The sequence below is a fragment of the Corvus hawaiiensis genome, chromosome 18 (assembly GCF_020740725.1).
Source record: "Corvus hawaiiensis isolate bCorHaw1 chromosome 18, bCorHaw1.pri.cur, whole genome shotgun sequence".
In the NCBI taxonomy this organism is placed as follows: Eukaryota; Metazoa; Chordata; class Aves; order Passeriformes; family Corvidae; genus Corvus; species Corvus hawaiiensis.
Window position 1 is genome coordinate 5,584,973 of NC_063230.1, and position 13,857 is coordinate 5,598,829.

General features: G+C 42.1%; 1 protein-coding gene across 4 annotated transcripts in view; it reads left to right on the forward strand.

Annotated features, from left to right (window-relative positions):
• The window catches only part of SLC5A1 (solute carrier family 5 member 1), a 38,758-nt gene that overhangs the window by 12,625 nt on the left and 12,276 nt on the right, over positions 1-13,857 (forward strand). For all 4 annotated transcript variants that reach the window (XM_048322404.1, XM_048322406.1, XM_048322405.1 and 1 more), the window contains 4 exons: positions 1,718-1,789; positions 9,203-9,307; positions 11,283-11,342; positions 11,689-11,793. In XM_048322404.1, the coding sequence (XP_048178361.1) occupies positions 1,721-1,789; positions 9,203-9,307; positions 11,283-11,342; positions 11,689-11,793 (339 nt within the window). In that variant the 5' untranslated portion in view covers positions 1,718-1,720. The remainder of the gene's footprint in view (positions 1-1,717; positions 1,790-9,202; positions 9,308-11,282; positions 11,343-11,688; positions 11,794-13,857) is intronic.

Below are 13,857 nucleotides of genomic sequence, written 5' to 3' on the forward strand. Positions count from 1 at the left end.
ATTGCAGTGGCGGGAAGGGAGGGTGGGCGGGGGTGGGGTGGCCGTGTGGCAGCGCCGCCGCCGCTGGGGCTGGGACGGTGGCAGGGACGGGATGGCAGGGACGGGATGGCAGGGACGGGATGGCAGGGACGGGATGGCAGGGACGGGATGGCGGATCCGCCTCGGCCGGGGCTGGGGGTGCCGTTTGAGGGCAGCGTTGCCGGGGCTGTTTCTTGACTCCAGGGTGCAAAATCATTGTACCTGTGAGGCAGGAACAGCTCCGGGGGCGGCAGGTGCTGGCGGTGCCTCTGTGGTCGTGGCCCAGCGCCGCGGTGCCTTCTGGCCTCGCCCGGCAGCGCTGCGAGGCGAGCCCGGAGCCGAGGGAAACAGAGCACCGGGAACCCGCGGAAACGCAGCTCCCAGCCCAGCGTTGGGACCTCAGAGCTGGAGTGTTTGGAGGGAATGGGACAATACTGAGCTACAGTGGTATGAAGAGTGGAATGTCACTGAATTCGGGTTTCCCTGACTCTCCTGGTGACCTGAACACCTGACCATTAACAAGCAGAGAGGAGGTATGCCCCTCAGGAATCCTTTGCTTTCCAGGAGCATCCCAGGAACATTTCACGGTGCAGAAAAGTCAGCTGCAGAACCAACTTCCCTTTCTAACAGCCTGGCAATATTTTGAAGGCCACCAAAAATTTAGGGTTCACACAAAGTGGACACAACCTTTTCTTTGCCTCTTCAGCATGGGAGTAGAGGCCAAAAATATAGCCAAAAATTTGAAGCCCCAGTTCACCAGAACACCTTGTTGTCTGGCAGGAGGGAGCTGGGTCTTTGCCATGAGAGTCTGGCTGTTGCTGTAGTTGAACTTTATGTTAAAAATCTCTGACAATAAAGGGCTGATCTGTGGCTTCTCAGGCCATTGTGTGCTGAGTTAATTCCTGGAACTGTTTCTTTCCAGCCACGATGACATCATTATTGGACAAATACTTACTCAGTTGCTGTGTGTAGTTAAATGTAAATCCATCATATTTACTTCATTTCTTCTGCATCAGAAGAAAATATATGGCTGATTTTCCCAGATCTTCTTTATTTGCCTGTTCAAAGTCCATCAGAGAAGACAATGGGAATCCAGGAAATAATGGCTCAGGGTCATTAACAAAAATTGGAGGAAGCTTCCCTCTAAAGCCCATCCTTGACAAAGACAAAATGAGTTTGTGAAAAGGAAATTTTCACTGGCTTCTTCTTTTGGAACTTCAGAGGGAATCAGGCACAATGCTGATATCACAACAAGAAAACAGATACCTGTAGAAGCAGGATGATATTGAGTAAAAAAAGCTGCATACTTTCTGTTAATAAACTTGCACCTTATAGTCTGTGTTGATGCCTGAAATTAAAGGCTTTTCACCCCAATGAAAAATTCATGTGAGCTTTTATTTGTGTGATGACTTTTCTTGGTTAAATTTAATTTTATTTTAGTGTTTCACACTATAATGAAAGGTGAAGCAATGAAATTCGAATGGCTAACGTAGACCTAGATAAAAGAATCATTGCTACATTGTATTATTTTCTTCATCATAAGATTGTTCTTTTCAGCCACTCTGTTTCTTTCACTTTACCCTGCCCCCATGTATTTTATTATCCCTTAATTCTAGCTGTTTGTTCTCAGTCTGTGTATAGTACTCTTGCCTAGTACACTTGAAATACAATTAAAACTTTCTGGTTTCCTTTTTTCCAGGCTATGTACTCCACCAACCGAGGCACAGTGGGTGGGTTTTTCCTGGCTGGACGGAGCATGGTTTGGTGGCCGGTGAGTGCTGTGTAGTGTATGTATATAAAACATAGGATGTGCATCTGCACCCCTGGGACTGTCCTTACATATCAAGATCTCTATGATACTGCTGGGGCTGTGGTAGCTTGGTTGTGTAGATGCAAATCCAACTCTTTCTCCAGCCATGGTGTCACAGGGCAAACTGCACAAACAAAGCCACTGGATGGGCAGAGAAAGTGTTGGCAGAACTTGTCTGCATTCAGCTCTGATCTGCCTTGATTATGTGATCAACTTGTTTGAGCATAAATACATTAGTAGTGTCAGTACAGACAAATCCAGTGCTTTGCCTTTCATCCTACTTTAAAACTTTTTAATATTTGGAATATATTCTTTCCATTGCACTCAAAGAAGCTGGCTCATTTTGAGGTTATCAGAGACAGGAATTAATTTATTGAAATTTTCCCATTTATTGCTCTATTGTTTCTACTTTTGATAGCAAGTTCTGGTCTTATACAAGGAGAAGAATCCTGGAAATGTTCTGATATGTTGTTGGTAAAATATATTTTAAATGTATTTAAAGATTAGCTGTGACTTACATTGTTTGTCTTCTGTGGGTCTCTATTATCTTCCAAGGTAGAGAACAGGAGTCACAGGCACAAAGTGTTCTTAGCCATCCATTCCATCAGGCCTTTAGCAGAAATTATATTAGAAACAATTATCTACTTCTTCCTGATCATACAGTCTCTTTAATATGAAAAGCAGAAAACTTAGACAAACGTGCATTTTCTGTATTACTTGTGTTTTACATGATTCCATTTGTTTGAATGGAATTCCTCAACATTCCTGATCTTGCATTCAGTTTCAGAAAATGCTTTTGCACTTCATTAAGGTTTGGGAGTCAAGACTCTGCACACATTGGTTCAGTTACAGGACCAGAAGAGTGAGAGTAAATATTGGTTCCCTAAAGATTTAAGAATTTTCTTGAAGTAGGCTGCAGAAATACCTACACACCATTCAGTCTTGTGCTTCAGAGAACTGCCCTCTGCCTTTAGAAGACATTGGGACAGCCTCTTTAAGGACAGGAAAGGATTAAACCCCAATGACAGTAAAAGGTTTCCTCATCTGATGTAGTAGATCTAAGAAAATTCAGGTTCCATTGAAAGATTGAGGAAAGAGAAAGTTTCCAAGTTATTTTAAGATAAAACCCATAATTCTGGGAGAAGAGAAAAAAACTAAAACCAGATTAATTTGCTTAATTGTCACTTTAATTGGTGGGCTGGTTTTAACCTTGTGCAATTCTGTCTGCCTGTCAGGGGGAATATGAATATCCTTTTGTGCAGATGTAAATTGAGATGGAGGCAGCAAGGCAGCAAAGACTCACCATAGAAAAGTTCTGTCTTGCTGCAGTGGCACTGAGAACTCCTAATGATTCCCATGAGACCTGGGGGAGAGGATCTGACACCGAGTCCTCTGCCAACACAAACCCAACAGACTCAGCAAGCTCTCCTCCTCCAGGGGGAAGCTAACAGGGATCACCCCATAGTTCCTGCCAGGATCACCTCTCTCCTTCCCAAACTCTGTGAGCTCGGCATGGACAAAGTGCTAGTCCTCAGTGGAGTCCTAGATCTCCTCTTCAATCCTTCCCTTTGGAATGCCAGGAGTGTCTTCCCATGCCATAAAAATAAACCCTTCTTGCTATTCCTCTTATCACTCCAAATAAACAAAGAGCAAGCACTCCAAAACCACTAACTAAATACCGTGTCAGCAGCATCACCCTGGAAAGTTTGCCTTGGATAAAAAGAGATTCCAAAACACCAATTCCCACGGTTTAGCATGTAGATGAGATGTCCATCACCCAGAGCAAACTAGGCTGAAATGATGAGGAAGCCAATGAAAGTATAGAAAAGTTTAGTCAGAGATGTGATCTCAGTTCTGCAACAGCTAAAGCTGTGTGTGATCTTTTACTTTTGTGCTTTGACTTCTCTTTTGTTCCAAGTCAGGGCTAACCTGGAATAACCTGGAATAGCTCTGAATAGACCCAATGCATTTCCACAGTCAGGGTGGGGGCAGTTGTTTCGGCCTCTAGTTTGTCAGATTTCTCCCCTGCCATTTCAGGATAATGACCCTTGTCATGTAATTGCTTTCTGGAACAGAGAAAAATGAAGAAAAAAATCCTTCCACAAACTTGTTATAAACTTACTGCCCCTAAACTAATTCTATTTTTCAGTGGTTGCCTGTGTTCTATGCTCTGCAGGGCACCCACAAGTGGCTTTTCTGACCCCACGAGGAAAGAGGCTCATTAGCAGTGTATTGGGATCTCCTACTGACAAGCAGGGAAAGGGATTCTGTTCACTTAAACCATATAATAGCTGTGGTTTGGTAAACTAGAGGAGACGCTGGTAATGAAGGGCTAGAGGTTATTCCTACTTTTAATATGGATTTTCAGTGTTTGTCTCTCACTGGCAAACTGTGATTGTGATTCAATTTCTCAATGTGTAAGGTAGGACCAAGACACATCCTGGGCCAAATCTGTCCTGCTTTGGCTCTGTTTGTTCTGCTTTAGCAGAATCCAAGAAAGTCATTCAACATTTTGCAGAACCAAGCCCAGAGATAGTTTTCTGGCTGAGATGAGAGGTCACTCCCTTGTTAGTTCACTGGAATCACCACCCTTGTGCAGTGGCTGAGCCATCTCAGTAGTTCCAGTGGTTAATTAGGAATAAAGGTATGTAAGAACATTCTCACTGATTACTAGAAACTGGTATCTGTCGTTGGTTAATCATAATGGTATGAAATGCTGTGCCCTTTCCACAGTCTTTTTACAGAAACTGAGAGAAGAATCTTCAAGAAACTGGTTTTGGTCTCTTGGGTTTTGAGGGAAATACCTTCAGGAAAGATTCATATGGCTCTTTAAATCCTCATAATCAGCTCTGCTTTTTCCAAAAAGACACAGAGAAGTTCAAGGCAAGTGACAGCTCTGTAGCAATGGGCCTTGCTAACTTCAGCTTCCTTTGCCAGATGAAGGAGTTGGTTTCAGCCAAATACTTCCTGCCATTGTACGAAATGAAGATCTGTTCCTGCAGAACAGTCAGCTTTGGTAGCAGCCACTCTCACAAGATTAACAGCCTTTCACGCACAATTAAAAATCCCCAAACTGTTGAAGTTCTCCTGCTTTTGAATTTTCTTCTTCAGGTTCTGTAGTTTTGCAGACAGAGCTGTCTGCACAAAATTATGGGTTACCTTCTACACCTCAGTTCCTGAGGCTTGAATGGTAATAGGACAAAGAGTTATCTGCTGGGCATCTGAAGCCCAGGTCTGTTAGAAAGATATACTGAACAGTAGGTAGGAAGGATGCAGGGTCAAGGGCACTCCAAACAAAAATGTAACTCAGCTAGTTTGTTGTCATGTACATTTAGATCTTTGTGAGACAGATAAGAATTAGGGGAAAAAACCCAATAGATTCTTGCTTTGGCTGTGCACAGCTTATCTTTGTGGCCATCAGAACTGACTACTGGCATGATTTCTCTGATCTTTGCAGCCAGTTAAGTTTTACATAATCTCAGAATTTTCCCCACTTGCTGAATCTGACACTGTTATGAGGAACCAGGAGCGACAATTCTGCTGTGAATAAGATTTGCATTTCCTTTTCTTAGGTAAAGTAGAGTGAGAAATTACCTTATTTTGTCAAGTTCCATGCAAAAAATATAGGGTTAAATCAATAGTTTTCAGGGTAAAAAGAATAATAAAATAATCAAAGCAAAGCTCTGATGCAAAAGTAAAAATTCAGTGAAATGGATTTCTACAGAATCCGTGAGAATTCCAGCTGGCTGGGAGGTGTTGTTTCTGTCTCAGAGTACAATGTGGGGAGGTACCAGATCAGCCTTCTGAGCCTGTGCTGTTCCAGTAACCATCGGGTTTGTCGGAGCACAGAAATTTTGATGAGTATTGTATATCCATCCCTCCTGCTTAGCACATTGGGAAATGCAGAGATGTGGTTTAGTTGGGTAATAATTCATAGAATTTTCAGATTAATCGGGAAAGAAGAGTAAAACCCCACACTTCCTTCTCTGAGTCTCAGAGCCTTGGAAGCATGGCAGTAATATTGCATTTTACTGATTTTTCCGAAGTGGCTAAGAATGATCCCAAAAAACTCAGGCAAGAAAAATTACACCTTTGCGTCAGAGTAAAGCCACGTTGCAGGGAACAGCTGTGAATTAAAGAAAAGCATGAATGGTCTCAAGTAGTTGTCAATCCAGGTAATGAGAAATGTGTCAGGGAAGAGGGATCTGAGAAGCAGCTTCTGCAGGTGACCCACGAGGAGCGATAACTCAGGGCATGAATCTCAGGACCCAGTGGTGTGAGAGGAGCCCCTGCTGTTCTCTGGAATGGGGCTAAGAATCCATTGGGAAAAGGGTTTGGTACTGAGCTAATGCCTTCCGACAGGTGGGTGGGTATGGGGGCAGGGGGATGTGCCGGCAGGTCCTGGCAGGGAGAGAAGCCACAGGCTGTGCATGCTGCACAGTCAGTGCAGCTGCCACTGCAGAGTGCATCCCATTTGACTGGGAATGGCCAGGGCTGGGATGTCAGTGCATCCTCTACTTCATGAGAAGAGCAAGGTGAAACAGTTAATGAATAACAGGAAAAACCACTCTGATCGTCATCTGTTTCAGGGTGGTGTTACTTCTGCTGAACAGAGTGCTCTTGTTAAGACCTGACCTCTTAAAATATTTTAAAAGAGTTAATGTTCCACGTTTGCCTCAGGTTAGTTCAGGTTTTTTGTCCTCTTTCCCTCTTAGCAGTTTTTGTCCCTTTCAACCAACTTTCTACTTTACCTTTCCTCCTAGATCTGTCTTTAAAATCAATTCACTCACACATTCACTGAGAACAGTTAATACTTCCAGAGATTGTTTCCCTCTACCATTCCCAATTTCAGCCCAGAGTTCTTTAGATGTTCAGCAGCATCTGCCAATGGCAAGTCAAGAATTCCAGTAATCAGCCTTTCCAGCACAAAAATACCACAGCAGTAAGTTCTTCAGCAAGGCAGCTCAGGCCCAGAGCCCATCTGCCTTCTTTCCTCATCCTTAAAATATGGCAAATGGGAAATTTCTCTTCCCCCTCTGGCATCAGCAACTAATGGGCTGTGAGGGTATTTTGGTCAGCACTGCTCTTGCTGTGACCGTGCTACAGTTTAAAGGGTAATCTGCATTTTCCTGGCTATGAAGCCATGTTCTCCCTTCTCATGTATACATAACTGAAACCCATTTTTAAAATTGCATCCATTATTGGTATGTGTTGATCTTAGAGTTCTGCTGCACTGGATGTTCCCTAATTCAGCAAAAAAACCCCTTAGGATGTGAATGTGGGCTCTGCATTCACATTGTTTTGTCCTTGTGCTGGTCCTGAATATGTTGGTAGTTTTGCATTGGTTTGGTTTTGTATTTTTCTTTCAATACAATTGTATTTTTGGTAAAGCTGGGAACACAGCATCACCAGCATTGCCCACAGGATGTCCTGGGGTTTTAGGCACTGAGCTGAAGCTTGTGCCTGTCAGTTCTCAAAGTTCTTCCTTAGCTGCTTTTGTTACTTGGATCTGCCCTTAAACTTTTAAACAGGAGAGGGAACACATTAAATAAAATCAGAGATTAATGTGGTTAATATTTTCTGGTGTTTGCATTTCTAATAACCTAGATTTAAGTTTAATTATTTATCTCCAAGGAAAGCATTGGGCAACAGTGCTAATGCTTGGTATAAGTGGTACTTTTATCTTCACTATCATTCTGGAAAAACTGTTGCTGTCACAAAGAGGTTAGAAGAAACACAGGTCTTTTGTTTGCCAATGTTTGTTGCAAAACTTATCATTCCTGTAGAAATATGTCATATGACAAACTGGTTACAGTTCTGTAGGGCACAACTGACTTTTAGAAAAGTGTAAAAAAACCTCAAATCCAAACCTAATGAACTTAGAAACATAAATTTCCTGTCACAGCAAAACAACAGTTTGTCTGTAAAAAGACTTGAAGAAATCAAGAAGTCAAACTGAGGAAAGAGAAAAAAAAAAGTAAGCCTGGAAAAGAAAGAGTGGAAACCTCTGAATTTTATTTGTATGTTGCATGTAACTATTTGTTATCAGAGATCAGGATTGTGGGTTGAAGGGCATGGTTGCTATTTCTAGCTATGGCATAGCTCTATAGAATAAATATGCTCTCTAGAGGTAGATTTCTATGATGAAATCCTTCATCCTCCCAAAACTCAGGTGATCATCCCTGTGCTGCCAGAAACATTGGTTGAATATTTGCTGCTATTCAAATCTGTTGTGGGTCCCTTCCAACTCAGGATATTTAATGATCCAAATGACAGCATTAGAAGAGGTCAGCAGAAGTTCTCTTGCCTGCTTTCTATGTGGTTTTTCTTTTTAACCCTGTTTTGGGGTTTTTTTTATTGTTTTTTTAAGCTTTCACAGGACATAAGAAAAAAACAGAAAAGAATAAAAAAATGTTCACTTCCATTTTTTCATCTTGGAACTTCTCCAGCTTCCTTGTCCTTTGCTCACAACACCCCATCCAATCTCTTTCTCATGCTCGACTTCTCACCCTGCATCCTTCAGTACCTGACCCAGTAAATTATCACTGGGTATTTCTGCTGCCTTTAATGTGTTCATTTTGAGGAAATGAAGCTCATTCCTTTTCATCTTTTCTATTGTCTAAGATACTGAATTAAGAATTAGATCTTTGTGAATGGCTCCTGCCTGTCTGTAAACCAACAGGAACCTTTCATTTTTTAATCTCTCCCTGTTTATCAATTCCCATGTTGCCCCTACTGTTCTGTTTGAAAGATCAGTGCAATATTTGGGGGTCTTAAAGATTCAGACTTCTTAAATATAACTCCTTGATTTGCTGTTTTTTGTAGCTTCCAGAAGCACTTTTTCAGCAGAAATTTCTGCTGTGCAGTTTTTAGAATTTAATCCAGTAATCAAATACCTTTTGGCTAAAAGTGAACCAAGCCCAGCTCTCACGAATGACACATTTGGATGCACAGGCTGTGCAATGTGGAAGAAGGAGTGCAGGTTTGACAAGTGGGGATGTCCTTGTCATTTCCCCCTTGAACAAGGAAGATCAGTCTTCTTCCCTGTTTGTCTGGATATCATCCCAATGTCAGTTTGGCAAGTTTTGCAAATATTTAAAATCTATATTGGTGTAATATATTTTCTGACTCAATTGGAAGACATTTTATTCAACATCCTATTCTCCCTCGCTGTTGTAGATGTGATGGCTGGAGGACCTGGTTTCAGTGGGAACAGTGAGTGGAAATACTGAAAGTTATCAAGGAAGTTGGTTGTCAGTCATTCTCATCATCACCACTGCCATAGACAGGCATGAGTTCAATGTGCCAAATGAAGGTGATTTTTTTAAAATTACCATGAACATAAGAGCCAGTTTTTGTTTTTTCTCTTTGTAGATTGGTGCTTCTCTGTTTGCCAGCAACATTGGCAGTGGGCACTTTGTGGGAATAGCAGGAACAGCAGCAGCTGGAGGAATTGCCATCGGAGGATATGAATGGAATGTAAGTGGCATATATGTCAACGAAAGTACTTGTGACATCTGGATTGTCTGCTCAGCTTAATCAAAATAACATTGCCTAATAATTTAGGACTGTCAAAGTTTGGGCTTGGCAACACTCATTTTCTGCACAGACACGTAAGAGCCAATGTAATCTACTATTTAACCTGTCCAAGCCACTGGAAAAAGATGACACTTTTCTGTTGAGGCTTTTTAGAGAGAATTTGAACCAAATAAATTGGTGGATTCTCTTCTCTATGCATACCTTTTTATTACTTTTAAAGTATTTATGAAGAACATTTTCAGTCTGCAGGATGCTGGGAAGAATTTATCAGGTTTGTAATCCATGGTAATTTTTGCTTTGTAGAAATTATTGAAAGGGCTTTGATTTCTTCACAGGCTGTAAGGAATTTTGCACATCCTTCACAAGCACCTGCATTCCACAAATCTTTTCCTCTTTACCTTTTCCTTCCCGTAATTATGCATGTGTTTTGTTATAGTTCCAGTTCAGGGTAGAGATATCCAAGCTGACTTTAAATGAACTTCCTGGAGTGCCAGGGAAGTGTAAACTGCAGCAGCACAGACACTCCCATGAACGACTGCGGTCCATTTCCTTGTGTTCTCAGGCTCTGTGGGTGTGGGTGACAAGGAAGGGATTAGACCATGACACAAAGGGTTCAGTGAGCCTCCACAGGTCGATACTTCCCTCACATTTACTTCTGAGCAGTGAAAGAATCATCCCACCCTGAGGGATTTGGCTTGTGTTCCTTAGCAAATAAATGGTTGTTGCAAATAATGAAGTACTGGTGTGATATAAATGTTTAAGGAGAAGGACATAACCTAAAATGAACTGTACAAGATGTGCAGTTTATCTGTCAGCTCCCTCTTCTTGGTTACATTAGGCCTGTGACAGACTTGATTCTCCTTTTTCCAGCAAAACAAAGCAAACCAAAACAGAACACAAAACAGAACACAAAAACAGAAGCCCATGTACTTCTTCAAATATCTCTAACACTTCATCTCCTGGGAGATTTCTGGTGGCCCAGTATCAATGCACAGTGTACAACAACGGTTGTTTGGGAAGCAGCAATGATATCTGTGTGTGTTGGAGCAGGCACACTGTAGAGTTCATGACAGTTAACAGACATAGTGGAAGTAATGAAAGTAATACCAAATTTGACTGTTGTCATCCTCGTGTATCCCTGTTCCATTGAAATTGTTTCTTTCTTGTATCAGAATGACAGCAGAAGCTGACCCAGTATTTCTTGTCCATCTTACAGTTTTGACCTAAGAGCAGAACTTAAAACATAGAGCTTTAAAGCCCTCTAAGCCCTGTGGACAAAATAAATACAGAGTGCATCTCTGAGGGCGGGAATTTGTTTTATATTTGTTGATTTAAGTATGTACAACTCGATATTGGACAGCATTCCAGCCATTTAAGTCAGAAAACTGTGGCACTGCTATACAGTAAGATCAGTAGTTCACAGAATACACATGGATACACAAAATGTATTATTAAATGGTAATATGAAAATACAAAATATTTTACAAATTGCATGTGGTGCATCCTGTACAGTCTATGAGATTGTTGTAAAACATTCAACCATCATGGGCTTGCTCTGAAGAGAGCTGGGATAGTCTGGTGCCACTGCTGGAGTTGTGCTTCAATACTAGATGGCAACCCTGTGAGGAGAAATCAGCTGGTTTTGTAGAAAAGACATAATCATGTGTGCTTCTTCTTTCATGCTTTAGCATGAAAGCCGGGCTGCATTATACCTGAAGTTTTTAGCCAAGATTTCATCCCCAAATTTTCAACTGTAAATCAAAGGACAGAACAGAACCTCCCCCCCCACACCCCCGCAGTATGCAGCTTTTTGTAGTTTCACTGGTGTCTAGCTGCTGTTGGGCCTGATAAATGGTGTTTGGGAGCAGTGCCTAGAGAGAGGAGGCTAATTCAGCTGATCTTGTCTTGGCTGCAGGCTCTGATATTTGTGGTGATTCTAGGATGGATCTTTGTACCCATCTACATCAAAGCTGGGGTAAGTCAAACCACTACATTACACTTGTCTTTGCTGCTCATATTCGCAGATCAGGGCTGGAATATTGCAAAGTCATTATGAATAGCATGAGATCTGAGTGTGCCAGAACAGCACTATATCTGTGTACTTGAAAAATTAGGATTTTCTGTTCTAAGACCTGAACTAAGAAGTACTTGGTGCTTTCTCCTTGTTCTCCTTTGATTCTTGGAGCTGCTCTTCCTTGAAACTGCATTTGCAGCTCCCTTAATTTTGTGCTCCACTCTTGCAGTATCTGAGCACCAAAAATCTTCCTCTGATTTGATTTGTACCTGTTCCCCATTATCTAAAATCTTCTCCACCCCCACAGGTGGTGACAATGCCAGAGTACCTGAAGAAGCGTTTTGGTGGGAAACGGATCCAGGTCTACCTGTCAGTCCTTTCTCTGATGCTGTATATTTTCACAAAGATCTCAGTAAGTGAAACTTCTACAGCATTTCTTCCATTCTGCGGTGATCTAAAGACAAGAAACTCCCTTTTACAATATTGCTCTCACAACTGGTCAACAGTTTCAGGTTTGGGACCCTTGGTTGAATTAACAACTGTAAAAGTATGATTTTGTGTTTTCTTTATTCTGTCCAGTGAGACTCTGTATCCAGATCTGTGCTGCAATTCAAGGTTTTTTCTTCCTGGCAGTGTCTCTTGATGCTTTTTGTACTTTGTCTTTCTTTTTAAAGTTTTAGGGTTTACTTTTACATTTGCTCTCTTCTAGAAAACATCAAAGTGGAGGGAAACTTGTATTGTATTATGGCCTGTTTCTCATGGATCTGTGAAACCTGGGGCAGGAATTTTTGTCCCTCGATTTTGTATTTATCTGTTTTAGTATCCTCTGGTGAACATGCCATCAGTAATACAAATAAGGGAAAAGAGCAAGTGGGCTATGGATAAAAAAAGAACAGCAGGAATTAGGAAATGGAAGAGTGGGGAAATGGAAATGAGGGAAATTGTAACAGCTGAGGTGAAAGGAGGGAAGAGGACAGATTCTTTTAATGGGCAAGTGGTTGGTGTAAACTTTAAGGTGCTATGAAATTAATGTTTATTAAGTAAATGGATGTGTTTCTGTGAAGTAGTAAAGGGAGCTGGTATTTTCCATATATCTTGAAACTACCAAGCTTCTAAAGAAGTCCACAGTTCAGGCATACCTCAGTCTGTTGTTTTGCAGAAATTGTCATAGCAGATTACTCTTTGCCCTCTGAATGGGAGCTGAGTGATAATAGTGCAATTTAAGCTAAAAGACTGGCCTTTTGCTCTCATTCTCACATCATGATAACTGATCATTAGAAAGGTTATAAATTAAACAGGCTGGTAGCGTGAGCTGGCCTCAGAGCTGGATTTCTGTGTATTTCAAAAGGATTAGACAGTTTGCTGTAGTTGTGCTCAACTATCATAATCAGAACTCCCAGGTACAACACAGAGTTCTGGAAGTTCCAACAGCAGAGAAACTCTTCTAGTGGGGTGACTCAGTCCTTTTCAGCAACATGTGTTTGTAGTGAGCCTATTAAGGTACTATGTAGGTTCTGAATTTACTGTCTAGCTTTGATTTCCAGCCTGTGTCATGCCTAAGGATCTGATTATGGGATTTTACACTTTCAGTTGGAGTGTCCTATTTCCAGGAAAGACAGGTTCTGAATTTAAGCTTCCAGTGTGGTCATGAGGATGAAACACCCTTTCCATAGTCGAGGGATCCATACAGCAGCAGGTTACCTGAGCCCCACTCTACCATTGGCCCATCCCAGCTCCCCATCAACCCATTTATTCTAGGTGTTTGTGGGGAAGTGCCATGGAGCTGGGTCTTTGTGCTATGCAGAGGAAAAATAAGTGTGTACAATTTCCTCTAAGGATTTCTTCTGTTTTCCCCACCTGCCCCAAGCAGCTCTGGCAGTGTCTATGCCTGTACAAGTGAGATTCCTGTAGTGTACAAACAGGTCTCTGCATTGCTGCCTCATGTCACTGCATTTGGATGGGCAGGATCTGCCCAGGACTGATTTACTTGCTATATCTGATTCAGATTAGGCAGAGCAGCCAGTCCTTGGAGGTTTCAGGTGCTGTCAGAGGATCTCAGAGTAGGTTTTTGTATGCCATGCTGTGCAACACCATGTCCACGTGGTACCCAGAGAAAGCAGCCCTGGAACAGGGAGGGAAGGGCTGTTCCCTGCTGGGCTGTAGGGAACTGTGCTGTGGGAAGAGGCGCAAACACAGGGAGAGAGCACAGGCCTCCCTTCCCACAGACACGTTGGATATCCAAACACATGCACGTGTTGACAAGCCATTGTACTTTACTTCCCTGAGTGCTGGCCTTGGCAAACAGTCCCTTGTGATCTCTGGGGCTCTTTGAGATTTGATAGAGAAGGATGGGCTTCTGCCCTGCCCTGAGGGAGGTCACACCTACCAGTGTGACTGGCAGTGATTCTCACTGCCCTTTATTCTTGCAGAAGAGTGGCATCTCTTGCTTCTGGGGTAGTTATTTCATGTGCTTCTT